Source organism: Diorhabda carinulata, chromosome X, assembly GCF_026250575.1.
Source record: "Diorhabda carinulata isolate Delta chromosome X, icDioCari1.1, whole genome shotgun sequence".
Lineage (NCBI taxonomy): Eukaryota > Metazoa > Arthropoda > Insecta > Coleoptera > Chrysomelidae > Diorhabda > Diorhabda carinulata.
In genome coordinates, this window is record NC_079472.1 from 16,652,701 (window position 1) to 16,680,114 (window position 27,414).

Below are 27,414 nucleotides of genomic sequence, written 5' to 3' on the forward strand. Positions count from 1 at the left end.
ACAACTTCCGTTGTAAAACAGTGTGAAACGTTGTCAAGGGCGTGAATAATTCTTCTAAAATTTCTTCATTAAAAATTTAATCGGATGCTAATGTGGCGCCACCTTATTTAATGCATTTCTTCATACACCCTGATTGTTCTGTTCTCTACCCTTCAGATTTATGAACCATTTCGAGATGACGTCACAATAAACAGTCTTATTGATTTGGGGTACAAATATGCGTTATTTACATTAAAACTACTATTACTAGAGGTGTTTTATTTTGATCTAATGCTATGGTTATATTCAAGGACTCTTCCCATTCTCTTTCATTAACTCTTCACAATCCAATTTTGTGACGTCACAATATAATGCAAGCATATAACCATCCTAAGAAATATTTCATCTTGGTTACATTGATAAGAACAATGGTTATAATTAAATCTAATTAATATTTCTTTAACCTTTTGAGTTGACATGTAGTGCATTCCACTAAGCGTCAGAAATACTCATTTGGTTGTTCCACATAGCGACTACAATCGTTGTGACCGCGGCAAGAACGTCACTAATGACGTCATGATTAACTCTCACGACGACCTATGTCGAGGTCAAGGTCTCACTTATTACGGTAAAATCGTGTTTGTAGTGGGGGTAGAAATAATTTGCAGAATTTTCAAAACTCAAAGCAACAAAGATTGCAACCATGAGAATCTATCTTATCTATTTGATGCCGTAAGGAATATTATAAGTACGTTTAAAGCGTTCTTGTAACATAACCTCTTAAAGCTTCTACTTTATTTTTTCTGTTTGCTATTTCTTATTATTTACCTCATCGTTCAAAACGCTTCATAATCCATTCCACTTGGGTTAAGGTTTATAATGCTCTGGAACGAGAAAGACCGTGATCTTGAACGTGATTGTCGTGAGTCCTTAGTGGAATGCACCGGAAGTGATGTTGTTGTTCTTTCTCTCTCTATCAGCAGTTTGAGCCCACTTGAACAAGCTCCCACACCTCGGTCTCTCTATCTTTATTACGAACTCTATGAATCTAACACATAAAAAATCCTTCGAAAATTATTTTACATCTTTTTCAATAAATAGTTTATTGCTGTTGTATTGATTTAGTTATTTAAACGGCACAATCAAATCGTTTATAAACTCTAAGGAGACGTGGCTAGACACGTGACCTCCTTACATCATCTGCCAGTAGAGTACAGTAGTTAGAAATTTTTTTTAAAACCATTTCTGTTTCAACTACTGAGTAGACATTCCATTCGACCTTAACAGCAGAAAGGTCAAATATTTTTGGAAAAAAAAAATTAAACTAATATAAGTATAAAAAATGTTTTCTAGAATTGTAAGACCAACTTTAGTATCAGCTAGAAATTTCAGCACATCGAAACAGGTTAGTTTTTTTAATGTCTTTTGTTTTAAGCCTACTGCAAATTCAATAACGGAATTATATCAGTTGTCATTTAGTTGTTTCGTAACAAGTTATTCAAAACTATCTCAAATGTAGATATACGGGAAAATGTATAAATAAGACTAAATTATTACATAATATTTTTTTAGAATAATTATAAAGTAGCAGTATGCGGCGCTTCTGGTGGAATTGGTCAACCCCTTTCTTTACTTTTGAAAATCAATCCATTGGTTAGTCAATTGTCTTTATATGATCTCGTGCATACACCCGGTGTGGCTGCTGATCTGTCTCACATTGAGACTATCGCCAAAGTTAAGGGGCAAGTATCATAGAAAATTACAATTTAAGTAAAAATTGTTCCCATTATTGGCATTTGAAATATTTAAAAGTTGATAAATCAATTATTTTTGTTGCTAATTAGTCTTGATTTTAGATCTCTTCTGACTAAAAATTTGGATTTAAAACTTGTTTTAAAAACAAAATTTCAATCAGAAGAGACAATTTAGCACTAAAAACATATAAAAGAGCATAAGACATAAATAACTGGAGAAATTTGAATTAATTGTTCTTATAACTGAATTGTCTTGATTTTAGATCTCTTCTGACTGAAAATTTGAATTTAAAACTTGTTATAAAAACAAATTTCAATCGGAAGAGACAATTTAGCACTAAAAATATATAAAAGGGCCTAAGACATAAAAAATTGAAGAAATTTGATCAATTGTTCTTGTAACTAAATTGTCTTGATCTTAGGTCTCTTCTGACTGAAAATTTGAATTTAAAACTTGTTTTAAAAACAAAATTTCAATCAGAAGAGACAATTTAGCACTAAAAACATATAAAAGAGCCTAAGACATAAATAACTGGAGAAATTTGAATTAATTGTTCTTATAACTGAATTGTCTTGATTTTAGATCTCTTCTAACTGAAAATTTGAATTTAAAACTTGTTATAAAAACAAATTTCAATTGGAAGAGACAATTTAACACTAAAAACATATAAAAGAAACTGAAGAAATTTAAATTAATTGTGGCAGAGTGTTTTATGAATATAATTTTCTAGATTCAACGGACAAGAAAATCTTAAGGATGCATTGAAAGATGCAGATGTCATCATTATTCCAGCTGGAGTACCAAGAAAGCCGGGTAAGAATTTAAATTAAATTACTTCAAAATATTTGACGATGATTATTTTTAGGAATGACCAGAGATGATCTTTTCAACACAAATGCAGGTATTGTAAAAGCTTTAGTTGAATGTGCTGCTGAAGTAGCTCCTAAAGCTCTTATCGGGATCATTACAAATCCTGTCAATTCAGCCGTTCCTATTGCTTGTGAGGTACTCAAGAAGGTAACATTACATTCCATTTATAAAAACTGTAACTATACAATAGAAATTTTTTATAGGCTGGTAAATTGGATCCTCGACGTGTATTTGGTATTTCCACTTTGGATATTGTCCGTGCTAATACATTCATTGCTGAAGCTAAAGGACTTAACCCCAAAGATGTGAATGTTCCAGTTATTGGAGGCCACTCTGGTGTCACTATTATTCCCTTGATTTCAAGAGCTACTCCATCAGTATCATTCCCTCCAGATCAACTTCAAGCTCTGACCACCAGGATCCAAGAAGCTGGTACTGAGGTAAATTTATCTAATTGTATTTTTTTAATTGTAATAATAGTTGAATAAATCGTTTTGTTTTTTGCAGGTAGTGAAAGCTAAAGCCGGAGCAGGTTCAGCTACATTATCAATGGCATATGCTGGTGCCCGTTTCGCAAATTCCCTCCTCAGAGGACTTAAAGGAGAACCAAACGTAATTGAAGCTTCTTATGTTATATCTGATGTTACAGAAGCATCTTATTTCTCAACACCTTTAGTTTTGGGTAAAAATGGCCTTGAAAAGAACTTGGGATTGGGAAAACTGAATGATTTCGAACAAGAATTACTCAAAAAGGCACTTCCTGAACTCAAGAAAAATATCGAAGCTGGTATTAAATTCGCTAATCAGTAAAAATACGTGGTCGAGTCTTTATTTCTTTTTTTTTATTATTATTTTAAAATCATATCTAGTCTCTCCTGTGGCATTGTACAGGTTAAAAAAAGTTTATAGTCCAGAAATTTATAAAAACTTTATTGAATTAGATGTGGTATCAATGTCGAATGAATGTCAGAAATATAAAACTTTTTAATCCGTATTGTGCATTTTTTAACTTTTAATAATTATTAAACAATTGCCATTTATACAAAGTGTTAAACAAAGGAAACAGTTCAACATTTTGCAGTATTTAAGAAGAGACTGGAATAAATCAAAAGAAAATTGAGGGCGTTTAACTGAAGAAAATCAAGACTGATTCTTACAACACGAAGCTCTAAAACAAAAGATCTGTCATAGATGAAATGTCTTAGAAAGTATAAGCATTTCCATTTCTATAGCCTGGTGCTAGATTAAAAAGACCACTGGGGAATGATGGTTTATTCAGAGGGGTTTTTAAAAGAGTCAAGATAGGTTCAGAGTATGTTTGTGGGATTGTAGCAAAATTTTTTTAAAATTTGATTTTTCTTTACTAGCTCGTTTAGCTTGTCCAGGCATTCCTAGAAACTAGATAAAATAACGAACCATACAATTAGATGTGAATTAAATGTAGAGACAGTGGTGCAAAAAATTGAACAACAGTTGAGAGAACTGAAAAATGAATAAAAAGAGAAGAGTCAGACCTAGAAAGAAATTGAATAATAGGTAACAGCCTGGAAAAAAAATGTCATGATAATTCATTCAAAACTATTGAAAGAGATACAAGAGGTAGCAAAAAGTGCAAGACGAAAATCTAGGAGTCGGTACTACCAACACTGATCTATGGTTGCAAATTTTATGTGTTCCAACATTTTGAATGAAAATACTGTATAGTAGACGAGGTTAAGAACAAGTAAGGAATGAAGATTCCTCCAGAAGTACCAGAAGAAATCGAAATTAATTATCTAAAACTGCGATTGAAATTGGGAAAATAGTTGTTTCAATTCCACGTTCATACAGAAATTTTTGCGTTGTTGTGAATAGCTGGATATAGATTAAATATTATAAAAACAGTAGTATTTTCAATTTAATTAGCAACTTAGTTCGTTATTATCAAGGTATTATTAGTAAAAAAGAAGAAACATAAATCAACATTTATTAAAAATATTTTAATACAACTATCAAAAGAAATTTTCCAATGTATTGCTTGAAATAATTCAGTCAATATACTATATTTTTTTCAACAAAACAACATAAAAAACTTCTATAAAAAGCTTAAAAAAATAAACATTTCCATTGAAAATAATGTTTCAGTTTTCACTAAATTTTGGTTACCAATATGAATGCGACGTCTCGCTTTAACCATCTTTGGAAAAATTTAGAAAATTTTTTTTTATCAACAAATAATCAGACCTAAACAAATTGTTATTTGACAATATTTTATTATTATAACATCTATATATGTATTTATTAAGCAAAGAAACAAATTGTGTTATAAAACATAAAAAACGAAAATAGTAAAATATCGAACATTCATCTTCCCCCAGCATTAATATTTGATCGCAAAACTAGTGCATCCATTTCTAAAACAGTTACCTTCGAAATGGATTAAAACTACAAAAAATCCTCACCGGAAATGGCTTGAGACAGTTGTAGCACAATTAATGTACAATCCTGTTATGGGGGTGAATCTACATCTATCAAAAAATAATGGTATAGAGTAGTTGCATTTCTGTGGTAATTATAAATCGCACACATGTGTGCTTTGGAAATAAATAATTTGTATATAAATATGTATATAAAGAACGATTCAAAATATTATTTTCCTTTTTCACCTTCGACGGCTATACCTCTGTTGATTAATTCAGTTCCAATGTAAATATCTTCTTCTTCCGATGAAGTATCTATGAGCAATAGATCTAAAACCAAATCTGAATCGTACAATTCATCTTTGGATATGTTTAACAAAAACGAATAGAAATGTTTCCTTTCCACCATTTCCTTAAATTCATCACAGTGTTCCATAGTCCAATTCGAATCCTTTGGTCTAATATCTGCGATAAATAAAATTATTTTAACAACATACAAAATATAAAACTTATTTATAATTATGTTTAAAATCAAATAAATATATCCAATATTGAATTGTAGATCTTACGAACCTGATAGTCTGGCCTTGAGTGCTTGATAGGGTAACTCTAGGTATTCTACATCTAAAGGAATTAATTGTTGTACAGTCAAATTTGCATAATATCCAAAATCACAGTAAAATACTGATATAGATCCATCGTTTATCACTTTTATAACACTGGTCCTATAATGAATATCAAGAAAACACTTTTATCTTAAGGGAACTAGAATCTTCAAGTCTTAACACTACATATTAGTAAAGTATAACATTTTTGTGACTATTAGATTTTTTATTATATGGAGGGTTCAAAATACAAGTGAACCAACTACACTTTTGTCATTTTTGAATAACATGCAATAACTATGTAAAATTTCAGTGTAACAATGAAAGCCAGTCCTAGGTCTGATAATATCCGCAGCAAATTCTATTAGTGACATATTATTTTCTTTCTGAATACTATTGAACCCAGGCCAGGATTAAGCTAGTGGCTTGGGGAGGCTATAGCCCCAGGTCCAAGAGGGCCCCATCATTTGGAATCATTCTGTATTTTTTGATGTGTTGATACCACAAATCTAACGTATAGATATTATTTTGTGAATTTTTCCGGGTTTCCGAATTCCTGAAGGGGGCTCCGTGATTATTTTAGCCCCGGGCCTTATAAATCTTAATCCGGCCCTGACTGAACCAAGTCGAGGTAATCTTTGTTAACAAGTTATTTCAAAAAGTACTGAAACTGAAGAGAAAAAGACAACCGACTTAAAGGCAGAAAAATAATTGCACTTTATCTTTGTGTCTACAATTTTGGTATCCACCTCACATAAACAATAAACAAGAATAACTTGGTATTAGATAGAAAAGAATGTATTGGTTGCCGGAAAGAAAATCCAATCTGTCAATTTATAATAAATTACTTGTATATAACCTAATCCTGAAACCAGTACGAGAATCAATTATGGGCATGAGCCTGTGGAAGCAAGACCCAAATAATCTAGATTTAAAAATAAATTTTAAGGAGTATCGTTGACTTACGCTAGTACTTTCGAAATAAAGATCTTGAAGATCCTTAATTTCAAGTAATTTAGGATAGAATAAGAAAGTTCATTGATCGGAATACATTCGAGGTTTTTTTGAAAAAATTGTTTCAATAACAGCACTGCCTATATGCACGTCTAAAATGAAACTTCTTTTAAAAAGGGTTTTGAAAATTTAGTTTTATGCCTTAGGAAGATCCTTAATTTCAAGTAATTTAGGATAGAATAAGAAAGTTCATTGATCGGAATACATTCGAGGTTTTTTTGAAAAAATTGTTTCAATAACAGCACTGCCTATATGCACGTCTAAAATGAAACTTCTTTTAAAAAGGGTTTTGAAAATTTAGTTTTATGCCTTAGGAAACATACCGGACATTACAACATATTCTATTTTTTGACTCGTGTACTGGTAAAACAGAAATATAAAAATAGTCTTACTCTACTTAAAAACTTATTCAAGACTCTCTATGGGATGTATTTATATGAAATTTATGATACCAGACCACTCATTCCTTTCCAATGATACTGAATTCGGTATAATAGAGAGAGCGAGCATGAAATATGGAACCATCCAATGTGCCTGGTTACACTGATACATCATGTAAAACTGCAAAAGTGGAAAAGTTTCAGTTTTAAGTTGTAAAAATATAATAAGAAAAGTTTTTGAACACAAAAACCCCTCGAAGATTCAATCACAAACAGTAAAAAGGACACTAAACATAAGAATATCGATTGACTTAAGATGCAGCAGTTGAGGTTTGAAAAAAAACCCACATGAAAAAAAAAAAATGAATCTCTCAGTTATACCCAAAACAACAATTGAAGTAAATGACACATTGATGAGTTATTTTATGTTTTTCAACCAAGAAATGATATTTTCTCCCAATATTTCTAATTTTATCTTTAAACAGATGTAAAAATAAAGTGTATTAACTACATTTGAAGTTGGTTCATTCTTCTTCCAAAAATTCTTCACTATTCACCATTTTGAATTTTATGGTGTTATAACAATAAAATCGGTCAATATGTAAATGTGTAAATTACTCATAGAACTTCTTAAATTGAATAAATAATTAAAAAAAATGTTAACTGGTATTTTGTTATGAAACTTTAACTTTGAATTCTATAGCTCAAAATTAGCTAAAATGGAATTGGTACACTCTTATTCTAAACCCTCCATGTATTCACGAGATTTTCTGCAAGAGGGGAAGACAGTTCTAAATAAACTTGAAAAAAGTATCTAGAATTATATTACCTGTACCAGTTTCCATCATCAAATTTCGAAGCATATATATTTCCAGGTGTGATTTGATCAATAGTTAAAGGACTGTACAATACTTCTTTGTACCTTTCCTGTAACTGTTGCATCATTTTATGTAATTTCGGTCGAGATTCTAACGGTTGTATAAAAAAATTGTAAGGATTCACCGCAAAAGGTACATGTACTTCGAAAGTCTCGTTTATTTCAGGTAAAGGTGGGCATTTCAATTTACCAGTTGACGGTACGTTTTCTACAAGTGAAAAATAAACGTAAAATTATGCGATCAACGTAAATTATCATAAATACTCACTGCACGGTACTTCTCCGTTGGGAATTTTTCTGTTAGATTTGGCATCACTTCTTCTAAAATACAATTATTTGTTAAATTAAAGCCAAATATATAAATAAAAGAAACTATAATAAAAGTTTCCCATGCTTACAGATTTAACAAAATTGTTTTTAAAAACGATGCTACTTTGATTTCGGAGAAAATCTAAACTACCAATCCTAACCAAGCACTACCCTATAAGAAAGAATTGAAAATGGTGATCGAGCTTATTTTGCAAACATGAAGCTCCCGAAAAATAGATTTATAACAAGACGAACGAAATTAAAAATCTACAGGACTCTAATAAGACCAATCGTAACTTATGGCAGTGACTTTTGGATGATATCACAAAAAAAAACAGGAAATATTAGGAATGATTCAAAGAGAAATTATTAGGAGGAATTTGAATGGATGACGCACCCCGGAAAATACAAAATAATTAAGAAATAGATGAAATACTAGATAATGAAAACATCCTCTGATTCATTAGGGCCCTAGAGGTCGAGATGGTTTAGCCACGTTCAAAGAAAGCGGATGCATAAGAGAACATAAATGCCAAAATATAGAACAGTAAAAAAGGACTGATCCAAGTTCGTAAAGACTTCGAAACAATGAATTTGGGAGGATGGGGAACGTTGGCGAAGAACAGACCAGTTTAAAGGCGAATTGTAGAGGAGGCCAACTCACACCGAGCCAATTGGTAAGGTAAATACTAAAATAATTCCTTTTAGTTTACCCCTTTGAAAATCAAATTTTTGTAAAAAACAGTCTCTAAAGACATTAAATTTTTAATATGTACTTTATTATAAACAGACAAAATTGGACAATTGGGAGGAAAGATGAGCACATAAGAAAAGTGGAATAGAAAGATGAAGAGAAAATAAATAAGAAATTTGCATTGGTATGAATAGTTAGGTAGATTAACAGAGAAAATATGATACACCAAATAAGAAAACAGAGGTTAAAAAGAGGAATAAACTGAAAAAGTAAACTGGCCAATTGACTTAAAGTAAATTAGTTTCCAACATAAAGACACTAAAGAAGTTTCTAAGCTAAAATATGTAGTAAAAATTTTCAAAATATAAAGTTACTTTGGTTTCTGATAACTTGGACACACTATAACATAAGCAGTAGAAACTTAGGAAGAAAGGGGAGACAGAAATAATCGTAAAATAAATGAATGACTTAAGAAGAATAGTAGGACAAGAGATAAAAATGAAGATATTAGAAAAGTATTAAAGCAGTTATCAATAATAGAGAAAACAAACATGAAACTGCATTGAGATGAATATAGTTAGATAGATTAATAGTAGTGGCAATAAACACTATTAATAAAACGTAAGGAGAGACCAAGAAAGAATTCGTTAAACCAAATAAAAGCACCGTGATCAAAATTGGGAAAAACTTTTTTCGAAATAAATAAGAAGCTACCTCAGATTCTACCTGAGCACAACATAACATAAAATAAGGAAGAAATAAATGTAAATGAAATGAATAATTGAAGAAGAATACTGGGTCGAGACATAAAGAATGAAGACATCAAAAAGGTAACAAATCCAGTAATATAAACTGAATTGGTATCAAATAGATTTAAGAGAAAAATAATGGAAGAGGATTGCAAAAGATAGTAGAAGTAATGGTTACAATATAAAGCGAAATTCTTGAAAATATAAAAATAAGGAAGTAGAAGTCGATTTCTTATATATATTCAAGTGGTTTTACTTACTTAATCTCATTTTCCATTATAATGGATTTGTTTATACAGAAAAGTCCACCTTCGGTTGTTCTTCTGAAAAACTCCACTAAAGGTACGTTTTCCGAATTATATTTTATCAATTTAATAATTATTGATTCCTCTATGGGTAAAACTTTTTTCGCAGCAGCTAAGAAATCTGTTGGTATATCATCCAATAACATTCTCGTCTAAAAATATATATATATATATATATATATATATATATATATATATATATATATATATATATATATATATATATATATATATATATATATATTTATATATATATACAATCAACTTTTGCGACACACTATTTATTTTTAAAACAGAATAAAAATCTATTTACAAATATACAGGGTTTTCTATTAATTCTGTCGTTTATGAAGCATATATGCAAGTGATCGATAACCAATTACCTTGACAGCTTGAGGAGGATACATGTTGACAATATCATCGAGTTTTTCTAAAGGATAGAGCGCAGTTTCTTTTACTTTGATTACGTCCGTAGTTCCGTAATCTATATAGTATATCTGAGCCATATCTTCCTTTGGCGACCAATCGATTATTTTCACCCTAAACGACATAATATATTATTTATGTTCGCTAGAATCAACTATGTTACCAATGGACTAACCTGTACCAATGACCACTCATCTTATGTTTTCCCATGTAAATTTTATCGGCACTGGTACTTTTCGTTAGTGGCAGCATAATATCCGTCGGGGGATTACTGACTATTTGATTTTCTAAATTCGAAAGTAACTGTAATAATGTTTCGTAGCCCGGTGAACGGATCTGTATGTAAATGTCACCGTTAGCGGCTATATTTGAGATGTAAACCTCAGTAATCGTATCCTGAAACAATTATAATAGATAGAATTAACCATACATGTAGATGTGCATCATAAATCAACCATTTTTTTATGAAATGTGAGAATTTGAGACCTTAATATTGATATTAACAGGTCTACTATAGCAACTTTTGAATTTTTTTCCGGAGCGGCTTTTTGTCTCATAACCATTGGGGTAAATGAAAATGACTTTGATGTCTATTAACGTTTTGAGTTAAATTCACTTGAGTTGAAGTCAAAATGAAAATCTTGTTTCCCTGAAGATTTTTTTGGGCTCATTGAAAAATTTGATCTTTTTATAGATAAAACTTTTTGTTAACAAAATTATGAAAAATTTGAGTAAAAAATGATATATTTTAATTTATTAGCATTGAAAAGATATTTTCTTTTATTAAAACACAGTGAAAATACAAATTTCTGAAGATGCTAAAACACAGTGAAAATTAAATTTTCTAATGAAAAACACATTGAAAATACAATTTTCTAAAGAAAACTCACTGAAGATAAAATTTTCTGAAGAAAAACGCAGTAAAAATTCAATTTTTTGAAGAAAAACGCTGTGAAAATGCAATTTTCTGAAGAAAATAACTTGCAAATGCTAAAAAACAGTGAAAATGAAATTTTTCGAAGAAAAACACGGTGAAAATGCAAATTTCGGAAGAAAGTAGCTCGTCAATGCTAAAACACAGTAAAAATGAAATTTCCTGGAGAAAAACACAGTGAAAATGAAATTTTTTGATGAAAAACGCAATCGAACTGCAATTTTGTGAAGAAAATGGAATTTTCTGAAGAAAAACAGTGGAAATGCAATTTTATAATGAAAAACACAGTGAAAATGCAATTTTCTGAAGAAAAAAACTTGCCAATGTTAAAAAACAGTGGAAATGAAATTTTCCAAAGAAAAAATAGTGAAAATGCAATGTTAGCTTTTCAATGCTAATAAATCATAATATATTATGATTTTTTAAAATTTTTCATAATTTTGATCAAGATCAAATTTTTAAATGGGCCCAAAAAAATTAAATCTTAGCGAAACAAAAATTTCATTTTGACTTTAACTTTGAATAACTTTCAAAACAGTGAATTTAGCTCAAAACGTTAATAGACTTTTTTGTAGAAAAAAAATTCTCTTTGAGAATCTTGATTGGATTTTTTCCGGATACTGATTTTCAAGTGAATTATAAAATTCCAAATTTAAAAAACCAAATTCTGGAATCATACAAATTTTCAAGAGGTAGTTATTAGAAAACGGTTCATCTGACAAAAAATTTCCATCAGTATTTTTTTTGTAGACTATTAAATTCTCTTATAGTCAATTACTTCAATGATTTAGAAGTTATGAGACAACTCCGAAAAAAATCAAGACTTACGATGATACACCTCTTAATATCAATAATAGGGGAACAAATTTTTCCAGCATTTTTTTCGCCCAGTATAGTATATGTAGTTGAGAAAAACTTACGCTCAAAATATTGGGCGCTGCAGACTCTAGAGTTAATTTTGGTATCAACTCTTTATTTAGACATACACCAGTTTCCATATCGTACATATATACAGGGAGGCTAACATCGTTTTCGTCTGTAGCTGAAATATGAAAAGAAAAAAATGTTAATACACAATACACTTAATAATTAATTTCTTTATCCTCATAATAAAATTTTACTCAATAATATTAACCACATCCATAAAAAAAATTATGCAATATTTGCCTCTACCCAATAAAATCTAGAACGATGACAGAATCCCAAATTACCAAAAAAAAAGGAAAAATCTAATTGAGAAATCTGGCAACCCATCACACGTTACTGACCTCTGCAAGTAAGATCATGGCTGGGAAGAATCATACAACGAATGAACTATGAAAAAATCAAGCAGTGGTAATTTTTGTATATTGCATCAGTGAGAATAATACTGGTTAAATTTTATAGACTTCGAAAAAGCATTTGACTCGATGGAAAATCTTAAAAGCATACAGTCTATCATTTGAGTACATCAGAATAATAGGACCCCTCTTAAAACAATACAACACAAATCAAAATAGAAAATAGTGAGACAGGGTTGTGTTCTATCGACAACCCTGTTCAACGTGGTAATAGAATGAGTAAAAAAGGTCAGGATTCAACGAGAAGGTTCAATTCGCAGATGATTAACAGCAAATAGAAATCACACGCAAAAGGAAACAAACAGTCTACATAAAATAAGTGAACACTAGTTAGGCTGAACATAAACACTGATACTAAAACCTCCATCTATTTAGAAGGAATAGAAGTAGAGCAAGTCAAACATTTTTCTATTTAGATAGCATAATAAGTACAGAAAGAGGTACTGAAAGTATTCTGCAAAATGTTTTGGTCAAATAAGTTAAATAACGAAAAACTTTGGAAGAAGCGGAAATAGAAGTAACGATTTCGAAGCGAAAATGGAGACGGATAGGTTATACACTACAGAAACCAGTAACAAACATAACCCGACAATTTTTTAATTACTATACAGCAAGCAGAAAGAAAAGAAACAGACCTGTACGAACATGTAGAAGAACTATCAAGAAAGAGGCTACAGAAATAGCCAAAACCAGAAGAAAATTTCGGTTTTTTAGTATAAAATAGAACAAATTTTAATCAATTATATATTTTTCATTTTGCTCAATGATCTTTTGCCATCTTTCTTTTAGCTTCATGATTCCGCGCTCATAAAACTTCTGGTCATTATTAGCAAAAAACTGAACCAGGTGCGATTGAAGGTCATCGTCATTTGACCATTCAAAGAATTCCGCAAACTTTTAAATAAATGATTATCAGATGGTACCAGATCAGGGCTGTATAGGGGATGTGCAATCACTTCTCAGCAAAGCTCCAATAGTTTCCTACGAGTCGCCAAAGATGTAGATGGTGGAACACTAAACCTTTCCGATTTGACAATTCTGATAGTTTTTCTTTGATCGCTTTATCCAGTTTCATTAATTGTTGACAGTAAACATCAGTATTGATCGTTTGGTTCCTTGGAAGCAGGAATCCCACCCAATTGCATGACCTTTTTTTGTTGGTTTTCAACTTTCGATGTGGTTTGTGCTGGTTCGTCGTGTTTGCTCCATGATCGTTTTCGAACTATGATACTGTACATGACTCATTTTTCATCACCAGTGAAAATTCTTTTCAAGAAAAGGTCGATATTATTTTGGGTACCCAAATATCAAATTTCTTAACTACCTCAAGATATTTTAATAAACGTTTTTCAATTGTTGTGTAGCCTCTTAGCAATCTCTCTAACAGTTATATGACGATCCTCTTCAAACTTTGATTTAGTCATTATCAACTTCGGTAGGAAAAAATCTCCTGGAACGGAATTTTTTATACTAATTCTGACGTGCACACTAATGTGAGTTATTTATAAGGACTAAAGCAACGCTCTCTATCGGTACAAAACGAAAGTACTTAGTTGCCAACCTTATATATGACGATGATGAACCGGAGTGAAACAAGAAGGGGTCGATGGGAATAGGTAACTTACCGATAGTATCAGAGGCAACTTCTAATACAACGTTTTTGTATAAAAGACTTTGTAATATGGCGGAACCGACAGAAACTTCGTATAAATCTTCTAAACCAGCTAGACGACATACGAAAGCCTAAAAATTCGAACGAAGTAAAATCTATTGATATAATTTAATATGTATTTACTTGCGCTTGACAAACGGCGAATTCCCTTTTTAACTGATAAATTTTATCGATGGGAAGAACGATTTCATCGCCGAAATCTATATAGAAACACAAAACGGTTTTTTCGTCGACTTCTACTGCTCGTACCCTGTACCATCCATACTCGTAACTGGCTACGTAATAACCATTACGGTTAACAACAGGAGCACGTAAACTTTCTTTATTATTATTATAATATTCCTCCAATTTTGATACCATATTGATGTAATTTTCCTGAAAATTAATAATTTATCACTAACAGCGAGTTGTTTTTTTTTTAATTTATACTTACACTCGCTTCTGTAGCAGCCTGTCTACACCATATTTCATTGGCGGATAATAAGAAAGTGACTTCCGCATATAATTGGCCGTCGTTCAATTCAATGGTATTCGATGGTACAGATACGTCCGTTAAGGTCATTGATTTCATCCACATTTGACCTTTCTGTAATACCTGAGAGGTTAGGAAATGAACTATGTTAACTGCGGTTAGCCCAAAGCGAATACAAGCAAGTTAGATTATTGTTATGATGACGATCATTTTTATTTGTTAATTTAAAAGCAGTTTACATACAGCGTTCGATATAAAGCAGTAAACACCAAACCTAATAAGTCTTAACACTTTTTTAGTCATTCACAACAAGTGAATGAAGGAGCGATAAATAAAAAGTCACCAGGATGACTGTTGCATATATCAACTCATTTCTGACATCAAATCACTAGCCAGTTTGCGAGTAATAACCTTTGTATTTGAATAAGAAACTACAGACCGATTTTCAACAAAACGATAAGTTTTATCATGAAACTACATTAGACAAAAATTGTAGATCAGTAAATTATCTACAATAAACGTATTGATACTTTTTTTCCTACGAGCCACCGTTTCTGAGATATAACGATTCAAAAACTTCATCAATAAAATATACATTAGCACGCCACGTATATAAATTTCTAGAGTTATACTAAATGTTAAAATAAATACAATTAAAATAAAAAATATATTTATTACTGTAAGAGTATAAGTAAAATGAAACCCAGCCCCTTAATTTATACGCCATTGTAACCTTGAGACAATATCTGTCTTATGTTCAATTGTGTGCATGGCTAAGGTTTTATACCTGCTGTAATAAATGAAATACCTTTAGTCTTGTGCTCCAATTGGTAGTAAAACGTGTGTTTATCCTAAGCTATATCGTGTTGTTTTGAGTTTTATAGCAAAAATATCAGAATATTGTTTTATTTGTGTTAAATTTTTAACTGAAAGTGAAGTTGTTACTTTTAAACGTGGTATGAAAACATTAATTGATGCAAGTATCGAGAGATCACATGAATTTTCGGAAATTTGTGACAATACATGAAAATTGTCGAAAAATTATACTCGGGAAAGTTTTTTTTGCTGCAGTTAATAATAGACAACGTGAAGAACAAGAACATCTACAGTAATATTGAATCACCAACAGTGGAGGATACGTTTGATTCCAACCAGGCGACATGACGCAATTTACATGCACTCAAAATGAAGATAAAGAACAAGAAGAATTTGAACATTATGAATTAAATTTCAATACTTTTTTTTGCAATAGTTTCGAATTAAATATGATAAAACAGACCCGTGGAATAGGCCTATTGGGGAAACCACGTTAAAAAAACGCGCCAAGTACACTACGTCATAGGTGGCGTGTGCATATTATGACAATTACAATTTTTTGAATCACTATATCTCAGAAACGGTGGCTCGTAGAAAAAAAAATATCGACACGTTTTTTGTAGATAATTTAATGATCTACAATTTTTATCTAAGGTATTTTTATGATAAAACGTTTTGCTGAAAACTGAAAACTCATTTTTTGACCTTTGACCTTAAATAAAATTGTTTCCAGACACGGGAATAATGGGGAACTTATAAATTTCATTTTTAATTATATTTTAAACAATTTCACTGATTTTCACCTTGGTGGGAAATTATGTAACTCCGAATGTCTAATTTTACCGGACTATAATATTTTAATATAATATAATAATATATATTCGCTTTTCTACAGTTGCCAGATTGGGAGCTCAACCAAAGATTAAGCCTATACCTACCTACCACAAAGAAAAAAATTCAATTCAAGTCTAACAACTGGGAATTCAGTTGAGAGCTGCAAAAATCACGGATTTCCATAGATAAATACCAGTCTTTAATTTCTTATTTCTTAGACCCTTTGATATATTTATGCTTCTAAATGTTCTTGATTTTAGGTCTCTTCTGTTTTAAAATTGGTGTAAACAGTGTGTTCATTATGAATATAGGTTCCAGAAATTCCATCATAGGGTTGATGCGACTATTTTATAAAGGTAGGATGGCTGTAGCTGTTAGAAATTTTTATCTTCTCTTTCATACACTTCCTAATGTAGTGCTTTGGAGTTTCGAAGTGTCTTACACTTCGAAAGAAATTATCTTCAGGTATCTATTGAAGCAATTGTGCCCCGATAGGACTTAGTATGTGTCTATTTAAGTGATAGTAACACAAAATGAGCACAGAATAGAAAAGCGCAAATGCAAAGATTATGTTATATAATGCCACAAACCAAAATAATTAGTAAATTTAAAGAAATATTGAATCTTTTTGGAGGAAACGGAAATAAGTGAACATAAGTAAAAGCAAAGAGGAATACCAAGACAGGATGAAATAAAGGAAAAACTCTGGAGAAAATGGAAGTACTTACGAGGGAGAAACGAGCTTGAAAATAACTAGGAAGGAGAAGTTGTTGAGGTATAATAAAAAACAAATAGAAGTTCCAAGTTTTAGAGGTTATATGGGTACCTACCTCTTCGGGTTTACAGTGTTTCAAAGTGTAAGTATTCACGACTTTTTGTACGTGAATACACGGACTACTGTCGATAATCTTCAACCAATCAGCCGGTAGTTGTTCATTATATTTTTCTGTGTAATCTTGTCGAACTTGCCATTCCCAAAGACCTACGAATAGCAATAAATTTATACTTTTCATCTTTTTGACCTTTCCAAGAAATGTCAAAAATCAAGTTATGTACTCCAAAAGAGGTTCTAAAAGAGCTTCAATTATTGAACATTAAAAAAGCATCTGGTAGATAAAGTAACTCCAAAAATACTTCAAAAGATGTCAAGAAAAGGTACTTATATATATATATCTTTAATACTTATTATAAATTTATATAATAAGGTGTTTCCAGCTTTTTCTTTATTCATTTTTACAGTCGTTAAAAAGCTGGTTGCGTTCAATTTATTATTTATTATTCACCCCATCTGAGTACCAGTTATTTAAATACTCCAATTGAAGCCGAATACCACTTCCTGAAGAATAGTTTCCTGTCGAAGAATTAAGGTTATACAGGTTAGTGATAGGACCTTTGCTCTTCATTCTTTATACTGCTGACGAACCAGTGTTTCCAGAGATAATATTTTCAATAGGAAAAGCGCTAATTAGTTTTGAATAAGAATGTGCTCATGGATGTTTCAAGAGAAACTTCACTAGAAATCCCATTTACATTATTTCCAATAGTAAAACGACCTTGAAGGTTATGAAAGCTATTAAGTACTAGCGTGGGACTCTAAAAGCACTAGATAACAGACACAAAGTAACCCTAACGTGACTACCAAGATATACCAGTTAGATAGCCTTGCTGATAAAGGAGAAATGACTCTGTATATGTTCAGAGTGGCTAGAAACCCAAAATTATTCCCGACAAGGAAGAAAATTAAGCTCACCGCCTGTATGTTTTTCAAGCATTTTCGGTATTCTTTCAAGTATATCTTTATCGCTGGCTAAAAATAATGATTTTCTTTTGCCATATTTTTCGGTGAGTTCTTTGAAGGCCTGTTTGTAACAATACATTTCTGCATCATGGCTATTTTTGAATTCCTCGGGGTAACTTGTGAATTGATGATTTCCGATCTGAAAATAAATAAAATTGAAGAGTTAAAGAAACAATGACGGATTACAGAATGTTTGTTAGTCTTACTTTGATCTTGCAAGTGAATATGTTTATTTTTTTGGATATATTTTTGACACTAACATCAATTTCACCCAATTTGTGAAACTCCACGAAATTTTTCAAATCAGTCTTGATATCTCCCGTACAGACGAAATCAGGGGTCTAAAAAATATATAAATACACAAGAAAATAAAAAAACATATATTTTTACCTTGCTTGGTAATATAGGTTGAAATGTGATGGGAACTATGTCACCAACGGGGCTACTGTTGCCGCTATCCCTTTCTAAACTGATTTCAGACATTAGTTTAGTAATTTTCTTTCTTCTACTAACACCGGGAGAACAAGTTTCTTCTGAAAGAGATTTCACTATTTCTTTGTGCGTGTTTTTCATCCCATTTTCCTTAAAAAACAAGTAAATTATTAAATCGATTCATTTTCGATTACAAAAACTTTTGATGTCCATTTTTATATTGCTTTTTTGTAATAAAATAAAATACTTTTAAAGACGTGTTTAGTTATAGATCCTATGCAATTGAAATTTAGAAAAATGAAAATGATTTTACAAAATAAATCAAGAACAAAAATTTATTCACTCCAAACTAATAGATTTGTATGGTTTTGCTAATTAAAAATTGATGTCAGGCTAGAAGCTCTTTTTTAAAAAAATGATTTAAAAATCAACAATTGACCATAAAAACTTTTTGTTTGAATAAAACCAAAGCTTTATTCAAAAATACAACTCAAATAAAATACAAATCGAAAACTGTTCATAAACTTGATTCTGACATATCAGAATCATAATAAAACAACTTAGAAGTTCATTGTGTCATGAGCTAAGTATTGGGGAATGTAAATATGGACTGCATCCTTCTCCTCCAAGCAATCTCATTCATCATTTGTATCATCCTCTTGAGGTACATAGCTGATTTATGTACCATTCAAAATTTAGATCACCTTTTTACCCTTTTTCAAAAGTTTTCCTATCAATAGCCTTATAGTTTGAGTATTTCTTGCAAAGCAAAACATCCTTGCAGTTTACTTGTTTATAGACAAGTTTGCCTATTTCTGATTGAGATTAAAATCAGTAGTTTTTGAAAGCATGTTATTTACACTTTTTTGTAGACAACTTGTTTCAAGCCCGGTATTATTTCAACCTTGTTGTTAATTTTATAACTTTTCCATATCGAAAATCTTCCAGACCTTTACAGTTCGAAATTTGGAGTAATAACCAACATACTCTTTTTAAGAAACTATGTTTGTTGTTCTAAATATTTTTTTATCTTATCTGTCGAAAATAAATCCATTTTTTTCGTCTTCCTTTTATTTTAAACTAATTAACCTAGAGATGATACGACCTAACGAAGATGACAATGACCTATATTTTTGTTCTCCTAATATAGCCATCTATTGCTAAATAAGAAATGCAAATTATCTCCCCAACACATATTGTTGGATTTACTCAATTTTAATAAAAAAACATTGAATCCAACCCTAACTTTTTCATGGACAATTTTCATAAAAAGTTCATTTTTTCCAAGCCCCATATTTGAAGGTATAAAGTTATAGCAGTTAATGGTCAAAATAATCACTTATTTATATAATGGAGCCGAATAATCTAAGTTCATCTGTATAACAATTTTATTCTAATGAATTAAAACCGCAAATTTGGAAATATTTAATAATATCACTCATTATAAATAATCTAGTCATTAAATATAGAAGTAAATAAGAAATAAACAAACCCTCATCTGTAACGACTGTTGTGCTTTTGCTCTACCATTTACATTCACCAGTTTTTGCAACCTTGGTGGTAGACGATCGTTATTTGTATTTGAAAAATTAGAAAGTTCAGGAATTACTAATTTTGATGCAACAGACTTAGCCGGTTGCAGATTATTAACAAATTGGTTATGTGAAACTGTTACAAGTCTAGAGGATGCTGTATATTTTTTCTTGGATTTGGATGAATGTTTTGGTCTCCATATTGTTGGTGCATAAGCCTTCTGCGTGAAATGTACGCGCCTCGGTGGTCTTTTTGGTCTATAATATATTTTTTATTACAATATACATCAATATTATATGATACACTTACGTCTTTTGTTTTTGTACCATTTCAACAATATGTGCAGATTGTGCACTTGTTTCAGCATCTACAACAATATCTCCTTTATTGTTTCGAAACACTTTCAAAGTCTGTGCTGACTTGAGAAATTCCTCCAATGATTTGTATCCTACATCCCTGAAGGGTATACCTTCGCCCATTATAAGTCTATAATCATCTAAAATAATACATAAAAAAACTTAACTCACAATTATCCAATTTCTGAAACAGTATAAAGAAAATCTGAACTAAAGCTCTCAAATTCGACATTCTCTTTTTTGTCAGATTAAAATGATGGAAAACACTTACTTTCTAGCTGCTTCAATGTCATTGGATACTTTGAAGCTACTATCAGCCCTCTTAATCTCTTCACAATGACTTTTTGATCCATTGTTACAATAAATAATTCACAACCTCACATAAAAATCATCTCAATTGAATAATTTTTAATTAGAGAAAAGATGGATGCTGAAAAATCAAATTGGGATCAAATCATGTCCTAAATAATTGTAATTTTTTGTAACTTTTTACTTCTTCCACCTTTTTATATGTTTTTGTGATAATATGTTTTGATTTTATATCTCTTTACATATAAAACCAGTTTAAAAGAAAAAAAATATCAAATCAAGATAAATCATCACAAAAAAGAATTCCAGTTTTGATTTAGTTCCAATGAATAAAGCCTTAATCAATTTTACCTAATTTCGGACTTATTTTAAGTTTTTAAAAAATATTATTACAAGTTATCCACATTGTATATAATTAGTTCACATTAGGAAATAGTATAACAGAATTATTATTGTAATAAAACGAAATATAAATACTTAATTTTGTTCAAGTGAGTGTCATACCCCTTCACTGTAAAAATAATTCATGAAAAGATCAACATTAAAATCACAAAAAGTGATGAAGGAATGTCAATTAGAAAGATGTAAATAATGCACAAACCTCTTGCAAAATTCAGACACGTCACAAATTTATTTCAGTACACTAAAATCCTACTTTCACAATGTCAAATTGTTTTAACTTGGACAAAACCAATTATTTATCTGTACTGGTTTGACTTTATTACTCACCACAATTGTTCAATGTGAATCCCACAATCAGGAGAGATTTTAGAATAAATAATTATTTTAATGCGTTTGTAGTGTTATCATAATTTGATAACGAATATTACACAGGGCGGCACAATGTAATTTGTTTCATTCAGAAGTACTATTTGGTAAATACACAAATAGAGAATAGAGAGTAGATGATAATTATAAGAAAAAAATTATATGAAATTGTAATATTATTAATAATTACACTGATAAGAAATCCTGTTCTATAGTGAAAACTTATTAAATTATTTCACACAAAGATCAATAAACCATGAAAAAGAAAGTACTTTGCAAGCAGTGATTGTAGTGCTCCATTTAAAGGCTATTGACAAACATATGAATCAACTGCAATATGCCAAAATGGTAGACCAAAAAATCTGTTTTATTTGTGGAATGATTTAAATAAAACGTTTAATAAATTATAAAGATATATTCTGAATTTTATTACGAAAAACAGAGTGAGGTTATATATATTATAGATTCTACCCTATAGATAACTGTAGACTTTTTAAATCTTCAATTAAATATTTAGTACGTGAATTACCTATTTGCCGGCTATCTTTGAAATATGTTGGCAAAAAAATTGAACTGATAAAAAAGTAGGTTGATACAGATTTCATTTACCTAATTAATTGTTAATACGTTATGGGAATTATAAATATGTGGTATATTTGAAATGATAATTATTGTACTCACTTTGCTAAATTCACTGTTTAATAGCAATTTATCACACAAATTCAGAAACTGAGAAAATCGCAAATGTGTATAAAAAAGTGACAAAAGACAACATTATTCGGTCAAAAATAAGATAACGTCTGACAAAGAACAATAAATAAAATAGATATTTACGTTTCATGATACCACCACTCCTATTGCAAACATCTTCGAAGTAAATTATACTCTAAAATATATAATTTGTTATAAAATAGATAAAAATTATTAAACATAAATTTTTTTGGATATACTAAGTTTTTCGAAAAATCAAAAAATATATTTCGTTTTACTAATATTATTCTAGCGCCATCTCCCTTTTTATGGTTGACGTAATTTTGATATATTTAGCTGTCAAAAATGGTAATGGCAGCTGCTATGATGAATACTGTTTTGAAAAAATCTATAGAGTTATTGCCAACAAAATTATTCTTAAAAAATGGAGGGGCCTTAATACACACAGGGTAATTAGATTTCATTTAAAAAAATATCAATTTACTCATATGTTATTAATTATTATATAATTGTTGAGGTTAGGCATATCGAGTATTTTAATTTAGTTTCTTCATTATTATATTTATTATTTTTCCTTACCGATTCAGCCAATCTCTAAACGCTGGTAAATGGTATCCAGATGCGGAATGGTTAAAACAGTTTTCCGGTCCTGTTATGTACCCGGATGAAATTACAAAGAACTGGGCGATGCAGCCCTGGAATGCCTCTAAAGCTCCCGTTGAAAAAGGAGTTAAGAATATTACTTTGAATTTCGGACCGCAGCATCCTGCCGCTCACGGTGTATTACGACTAGTACTAGAATTAGATGGAGAGGTAGGATAAAAAAATATTTATTCAGTTTAAAAATTAATTAACATTTTGGGATTAGGTTGTAAAAAGATCCGATCCACATATTGGTCTTCTGCATAGAGGTACTGAAAAACTTATAGAATATAAAACGTACACTCAAGCTTTACCATATTTTGATAGATTAGATTATGTGTCTATGATGTGTAACGAACAATGTTATAGTCTTGCAATCGAGAAATTACTCAACATTGACGTACCATTAAGAGCGAAATATATTAGAGGTAACAATATAATCTCTCGCTCTGTATAAATGATGATATTATTTTTCATTTAGTTCTTTTTGCCGAAATTACTAGAATTTTGAATCATATTATGGGTATTGGTACACATGCTCTTGACGTTGGGGCTTTAACTCCTTTCTTCTGGTTGTTTGAAGAACGTGAAAAGCTCATGGAGTTCTATGAGAGGGTTTCTGGGGCTCGTATGCATGCTGCTTATGTTCGACCTGGAGGTGTTTCACTGGTACGTATATAAATGATCACTTTTTTTTTTCAAAATTTTCATAAATTACTAAAAATACTTGAATTTTTATGGATTGTTTAGCAACCCATTCACTATTCTATAAGAGATTCCTCATCAGGTGTTTATTATTACTTGTCATTTGTATGTATCAGAGTTTTAACAAAAAATCAGATATCAATGATTAATGTATAAAAATTAAAAAAATATTGATTTTTTTAAAATTCGTGTTAATATTAAAATGTGATATTTTGTTCAAAATGAATGATTTATGATTACTATAATATATCTGAGCAAATTTTATTTCTTACATTAAATTAAATTAGGAAATGTATGAACAAAGTGGGAGGCTGCATTTAACCATATGATTTAATGTTTAAATTTGGAATCATTTCGAACAATAACGTTAAATCAGGAAATGTTTTAAATTAGCAGAAGTTATAGTTTTGGAAAATAAAAAAACACTTAGTCAAAATAGTTCTATATTTGAATTTAAGTCTGTAATAATGGCTGGAAAAGGGTAATGTCTGGAAATATTTTCAAAACAGATCTGAATAAAACTGGATGAAGGGCAGTGAGACAATCCAAGATTAGTTTAAAGATTTGTACAGTTATCCCTAAAAAAATACGCATTTTTTGGCATCAATATGAGCAAGCTTCCACACCATATAATGTTATCGGTTACATGTGGGAGCCATCTAAAAAGTCATCTAGAGAAATCTTGCCCTGGAAACGGTTGAGGAAATGTATTAACAAAGTGGATTGCTGCCTTTAACCATATGATTTAATGCCCAGTTTGAACCATTTTGAAAAATACTCAAGTGTATTGACTGACAGGAAGCACAAAAAGATATACTAAAAAACAGTTTTAAGTGCAATCACCTCTTCAGTTTCATTTGAACGCGTTTTTAGCAGTTCTTCCTTTTTATAGCAATTATTCTACTGTCTTTTGTTTAGTTTACTATCTTGTTTTCATCAGGACTCCCAAATTTTTTTCTCATTTTGTTCCCAATTTCTTTACTTAATCATTCCATTCGTTCTTAATTGTATTTTCTGTTTACATTCTTTGATTTTCTTTTACTAATATTTTGGTTGATGTTTCCGGATCCTTTTGTATCCATTTTTTCCATTGTATCACCTTTTTTTCTTCTTCCTAAATTACTAGGTATCCTTCTTTCATTTTATCAACAGTTTCTTCACTTTCTTCTCCTACTTCGTTTCTCAGCTACTTCTATTCCCTTTATTCGTCTATTGGAAATCTCCTTTCCAATATTTCTGACCTTTTGGCATAAATACTTTCCACTGGTTTTCGTTTTTTTTTCACTTTCGCCAATACATCCAAAGTTTGTGCTATTTTTCGTTTGCCTCTTTTTTTCCTTCCACCACCCCCTTTTTCATAATCTGGTTCCTCTTGTATACATATTTCCAATGTTTTCTGTCTTCCTATTTCCACCAATACATCTAAAGTATGTCCTCATTTTATTTCAAGTTTCTTAGCTTTTCTTCTTCACTGTTCCTTAATAATTTCAGCTGCTTCTTTCCTACATCTCTTTCACTATTCTTTCCAGTCTCTCACGTCCATTTTTTTTAATTTTCCAAAGTATTTCCACTATTTTCCTCCAGTTTTTTGCCTGCTATCTTTCTTTGTTTTTTAAAACTGTTTCTTGTTGAGATCTTGGTTCAGAGTTTTGGATCTTCTTGTAACTAAAATCTACATTTAAGTGCTAACCTCATATTTGTCTAAAATGTGGAATTATATGGTTAGAACTTAGAATTTGGTTTGCCTTTGCCATCAACTTGTCTTTATGGAATTGGATATAACTTGTACCCAAACTTTGAGTAGTTTTTTAAATTTTTCTTCTATCATTTTCAAATAAAATTTCAGTGAATATTTTCTTAAATAAAATGGTGATTTTTGTCAGGATCTTCCTCTGGGTTTAATGGACGACATATATGAGTTTGCTTCCAAATTCAATGAAAGATTAGATGAGGTAGAAGATGTTTTGACTACAAATAGAATTTGGGTGCAGAGGACTAAGGATATTGGCGTTATTTCAGCCGAGGATGCATTGAATTATGGATTCAGGTAAATATATGAAGTTCTTGTTATGAAAATATGATGGAGCCTTCGGTATTAATTCTCTTATTATTTTAGTGGTGTTATGTTAAGAGGATCAGGTATCAAATGGGATCTACGCAAAACTCAGCCATATGACGCTTACGATTTAGTAGATTTCGACGTACCAATCGGTACGCATGGGGACTGTTATGATCGTTATCTTTGTCGTTTGGAAGAAATGAGACAATCTTTATCGATTATCGATCAATGTCTTAATAAAATGCCGGCCGGTGAAATAAAAACTGATGATGCTAAATTAACGCCACCTAGTAGAGCGGAGATGAAGGTGAAATGAACATTCTTATATTAAATTCGTTTGTATATTTGTTTGTTATTCATAGAATTCCATGGAGGCGTTAATTCATCATTTCAAGCTGTTCACTCAGGGTTACCAAGTACCTCCCGGTGAAACTTACACTGCCATCGAAGCACCTAAGGGGGAATTCGGTGTCTACTTAGTTTCAGACGGAAGCTCTAAACCTTACAGGTGTAAAATTAAAGCACCGGGTTTCGCTCATTTAGCCGCTTTAGATAAATTGGGTAAGAATCATATGTTGGCCGATATTGTTGCTATTATCGGTACATTAGACGTTGTATTTGGAGAAATTGATCGTTAGATCGAAATATATTGTTTATTTAAATTAAAATAAGATAATTGTAAATAAATTTAAGGTTTAAAAATCGTATTTTTTTTACTTACCGTCCTTATACCAGTGGCAAAAATAAGATTTAAAATCTATACAGAACTCAGATAAACTAGACAAATGCGGGTTTTATTTTTTTAAAATTACATCGTCCAAATATTGGCCGTTTCGTCTGACACATTCTTGGAACCAGGCTTTGGTATTTCTTGCAACTCGCTGAAGAAGTTCTGCCGATGTGACATTGACTTCTCACACACTTCACTTTTGAGATAACTCCACAGAAAAAAGTCCATGGGGATAAGATCTGGGGACCTATGTGGCCAAAAGATGTCACTGAAACGGCTTAGCAATTTGCTAGGGAAGAAAAACAGCAGCGCCATGGTCTTCCTAGCAGTGTGTGTCATGGCGCCATCTTGCTGAAACCATGTTTGTGAAGTAAAGGCAAGAGTTCTTTCAATGTTGGAAATAAATTATAGTTAAGCATTCCCCTGCTTGACAACGCATACTAAACCATCTGTGACTGATGTTTTAACATAACCAATAACGACAATTTTGTTTGTTTACATCTCCATTCAAATGAAAATGGCCTTCATCACTCCAAAAAATAGTGTTTACTGTGCGAAATCTCTTAATCTTAAGCTGTTACACAATTTGAATTTTAATTGGAAGAATTTTAATATCCTTCAATTTTTCATGCACTATAGTTTTTCGAAGCCCCTGCGACTAGATTGACGCCGATTATCACGCAAACTTGCTGTGACGAGTTCAACGTTTTCTCGACGTCCTGCTGGAGTGACCCATGATCAAATCAAATCTTCACTTGGGGAATCACATAACTGTCTAATATTGTAACGAGCCTTAAATCTGTCCAGCCACTCGTCGCGTTTCTTTGAGTTTTTGTTGGACTGGCTCTCTCAGATGTGCACCTTTTTCTTCCGAAACCAGGTCTTCCGTGAAAGTGATCAGTCTCTTGATAACGATGATACACTCTGGAAACAGCAGACTG

The 27,414-nt window shown here is 31.0% G+C and overlaps 3 protein-coding genes across 10 annotated transcripts; 2 read left to right on the top strand and 1 right to left on the bottom strand.

The window, feature by feature from the left end:
• The first annotated feature begins 893 nt into the window (after positions 1–893).
• LOC130900662 (malate dehydrogenase, mitochondrial) lies at positions 894–3,598 on the top strand. Its single transcript, XM_057811417.1, has 6 exons — positions 894–1,384; positions 1,552–1,721; positions 2,465–2,547; positions 2,600–2,751; positions 2,808–3,044; positions 3,112–3,598. The coding sequence occupies exons 1-6, from the start codon at positions 1,322–1,324 to the stop codon at positions 3,412–3,414; spliced, it is 1,008 nt and encodes a 335-aa protein (XP_057667400.1). The 5' UTR covers positions 894–1,321; the 3' UTR covers positions 3,415–3,598.
• A 956-nt stretch (positions 3,599–4,554) lies between these two features.
• Positions 4,555–22,630, bottom strand: LOC130900660 (tudor domain-containing protein 7). 8 transcript variants are annotated; one of them, XM_057811408.1, is made up of 19 exons: positions 22,461–22,630; positions 20,821–20,979; positions 20,503–20,689; positions 20,153–20,450; positions 18,619–18,810; positions 18,435–18,569; positions 18,181–18,367; positions 17,261–17,412; positions 14,742–14,903; positions 14,432–14,683; positions 14,262–14,379; positions 12,217–12,338; positions 10,538–10,758; positions 10,320–10,476; positions 9,892–10,088; positions 8,148–8,200; positions 7,832–8,087; positions 5,577–5,728; positions 4,555–5,468 (listed from the first exon to the last, which is right to left on the bottom strand). In XM_057811408.1, the coding sequence occupies exons 2-19, from the start codon at positions 20,900–20,902 to the stop codon at positions 5,233–5,235; spliced, it is 3,159 nt and encodes a 1,052-aa protein (XP_057667391.1). In that variant the 5' UTR covers positions 20,903–20,979; positions 22,461–22,630; the 3' UTR covers positions 4,555–5,232. The 8 variants fall into 8 exon arrangements, with proteins under 8 accessions (XP_057667391.1, XP_057667397.1, XP_057667390.1 ...); XM_057811414.1 differs by having other exon boundaries at positions 14,742–14,894; positions 22,461–22,601; XM_057811407.1 differs by having other exon boundaries at positions 22,308–22,497.
• On the top strand, positions 22,620–26,445 carry LOC130900661 (NADH-ubiquinone oxidoreductase 49 kDa subunit). Its single transcript, XM_057811416.1, has 7 exons — positions 22,620–22,786; positions 22,925–23,150; positions 23,206–23,407; positions 23,461–23,648; positions 25,568–25,731; positions 25,801–26,050; positions 26,106–26,445. The coding sequence occupies exons 1-7, from the start codon at positions 22,683–22,685 to the stop codon at positions 26,379–26,381; spliced, it is 1,410 nt and encodes a 469-aa protein (XP_057667399.1). The 5' UTR covers positions 22,620–22,682; the 3' UTR covers positions 26,382–26,445.
• Positions 26,446–27,414: the final 969 nt, after the last annotated feature.

What these genes read in the sequence shown, in the direction of transcription:
- LOC130900662 (XM_057811417.1), top strand. Translation starts at nt 1,322, where the DNA reads ATGTTTTCTAGAATTGTAAGACCAACTTTAGTATCAGCTAGAAATTTC. An exon ending in CTTGTGAGGTACTCAAGAAG is followed by an intron (nt 2,752 to 2,807) that starts GTAACATTACAT and finishes AATTTTTTATAG; the next exon opens with GCTGGTAAATTGGATCCTCG. An exon ending in TCCAAGAAGCTGGTACTGAG is followed by an intron (nt 3,045 to 3,111) that starts GTAAATTTATCT and finishes TGTTTTTTGCAG; the next exon opens with GTAGTGAAAGCTAAAGCCGG.
- LOC130900660 (XM_057811408.1), bottom strand. Translation starts at nt 20,902, where the DNA reads ATGGATCAAAAAGTCATTGTGAAGAGATTAAGAGGGCTGATAGTAGCT. An exon ending in AACCTATATTACCAAGCAAG is followed by an intron (nt 18,570 to 18,618) that starts GTAAAAATATAT and finishes TATATTTTTTAG; the next exon opens with ACCCCTGATTTCGTCTGTAC. An exon ending in AGTTGCCTCTGATACTATCG is followed by an intron (nt 12,339 to 14,261) that starts GTAAGTTACCTA and finishes TTCATATTTCAG; the next exon opens with CTACAGACGAAAACGATGTT.
- LOC130900661 (XM_057811416.1), top strand. Translation starts at nt 22,683, where the DNA reads ATGGTAATGGCAGCTGCTATGATGAATACTGTTTTGAAAAAATCTATA. An exon ending in GGGGCCTTAATACACACAGG is followed by an intron (nt 22,787 to 22,924) that starts GTAATTAGATTT and finishes TTACCGATTCAG; the next exon opens with CCAATCTCTAAACGCTGGTA. An exon ending in GCATTGAATTATGGATTCAG is followed by an intron (nt 25,732 to 25,800) that starts GTAAATATATGA and finishes TTATTATTTTAG; the next exon opens with TGGTGTTATGTTAAGAGGAT.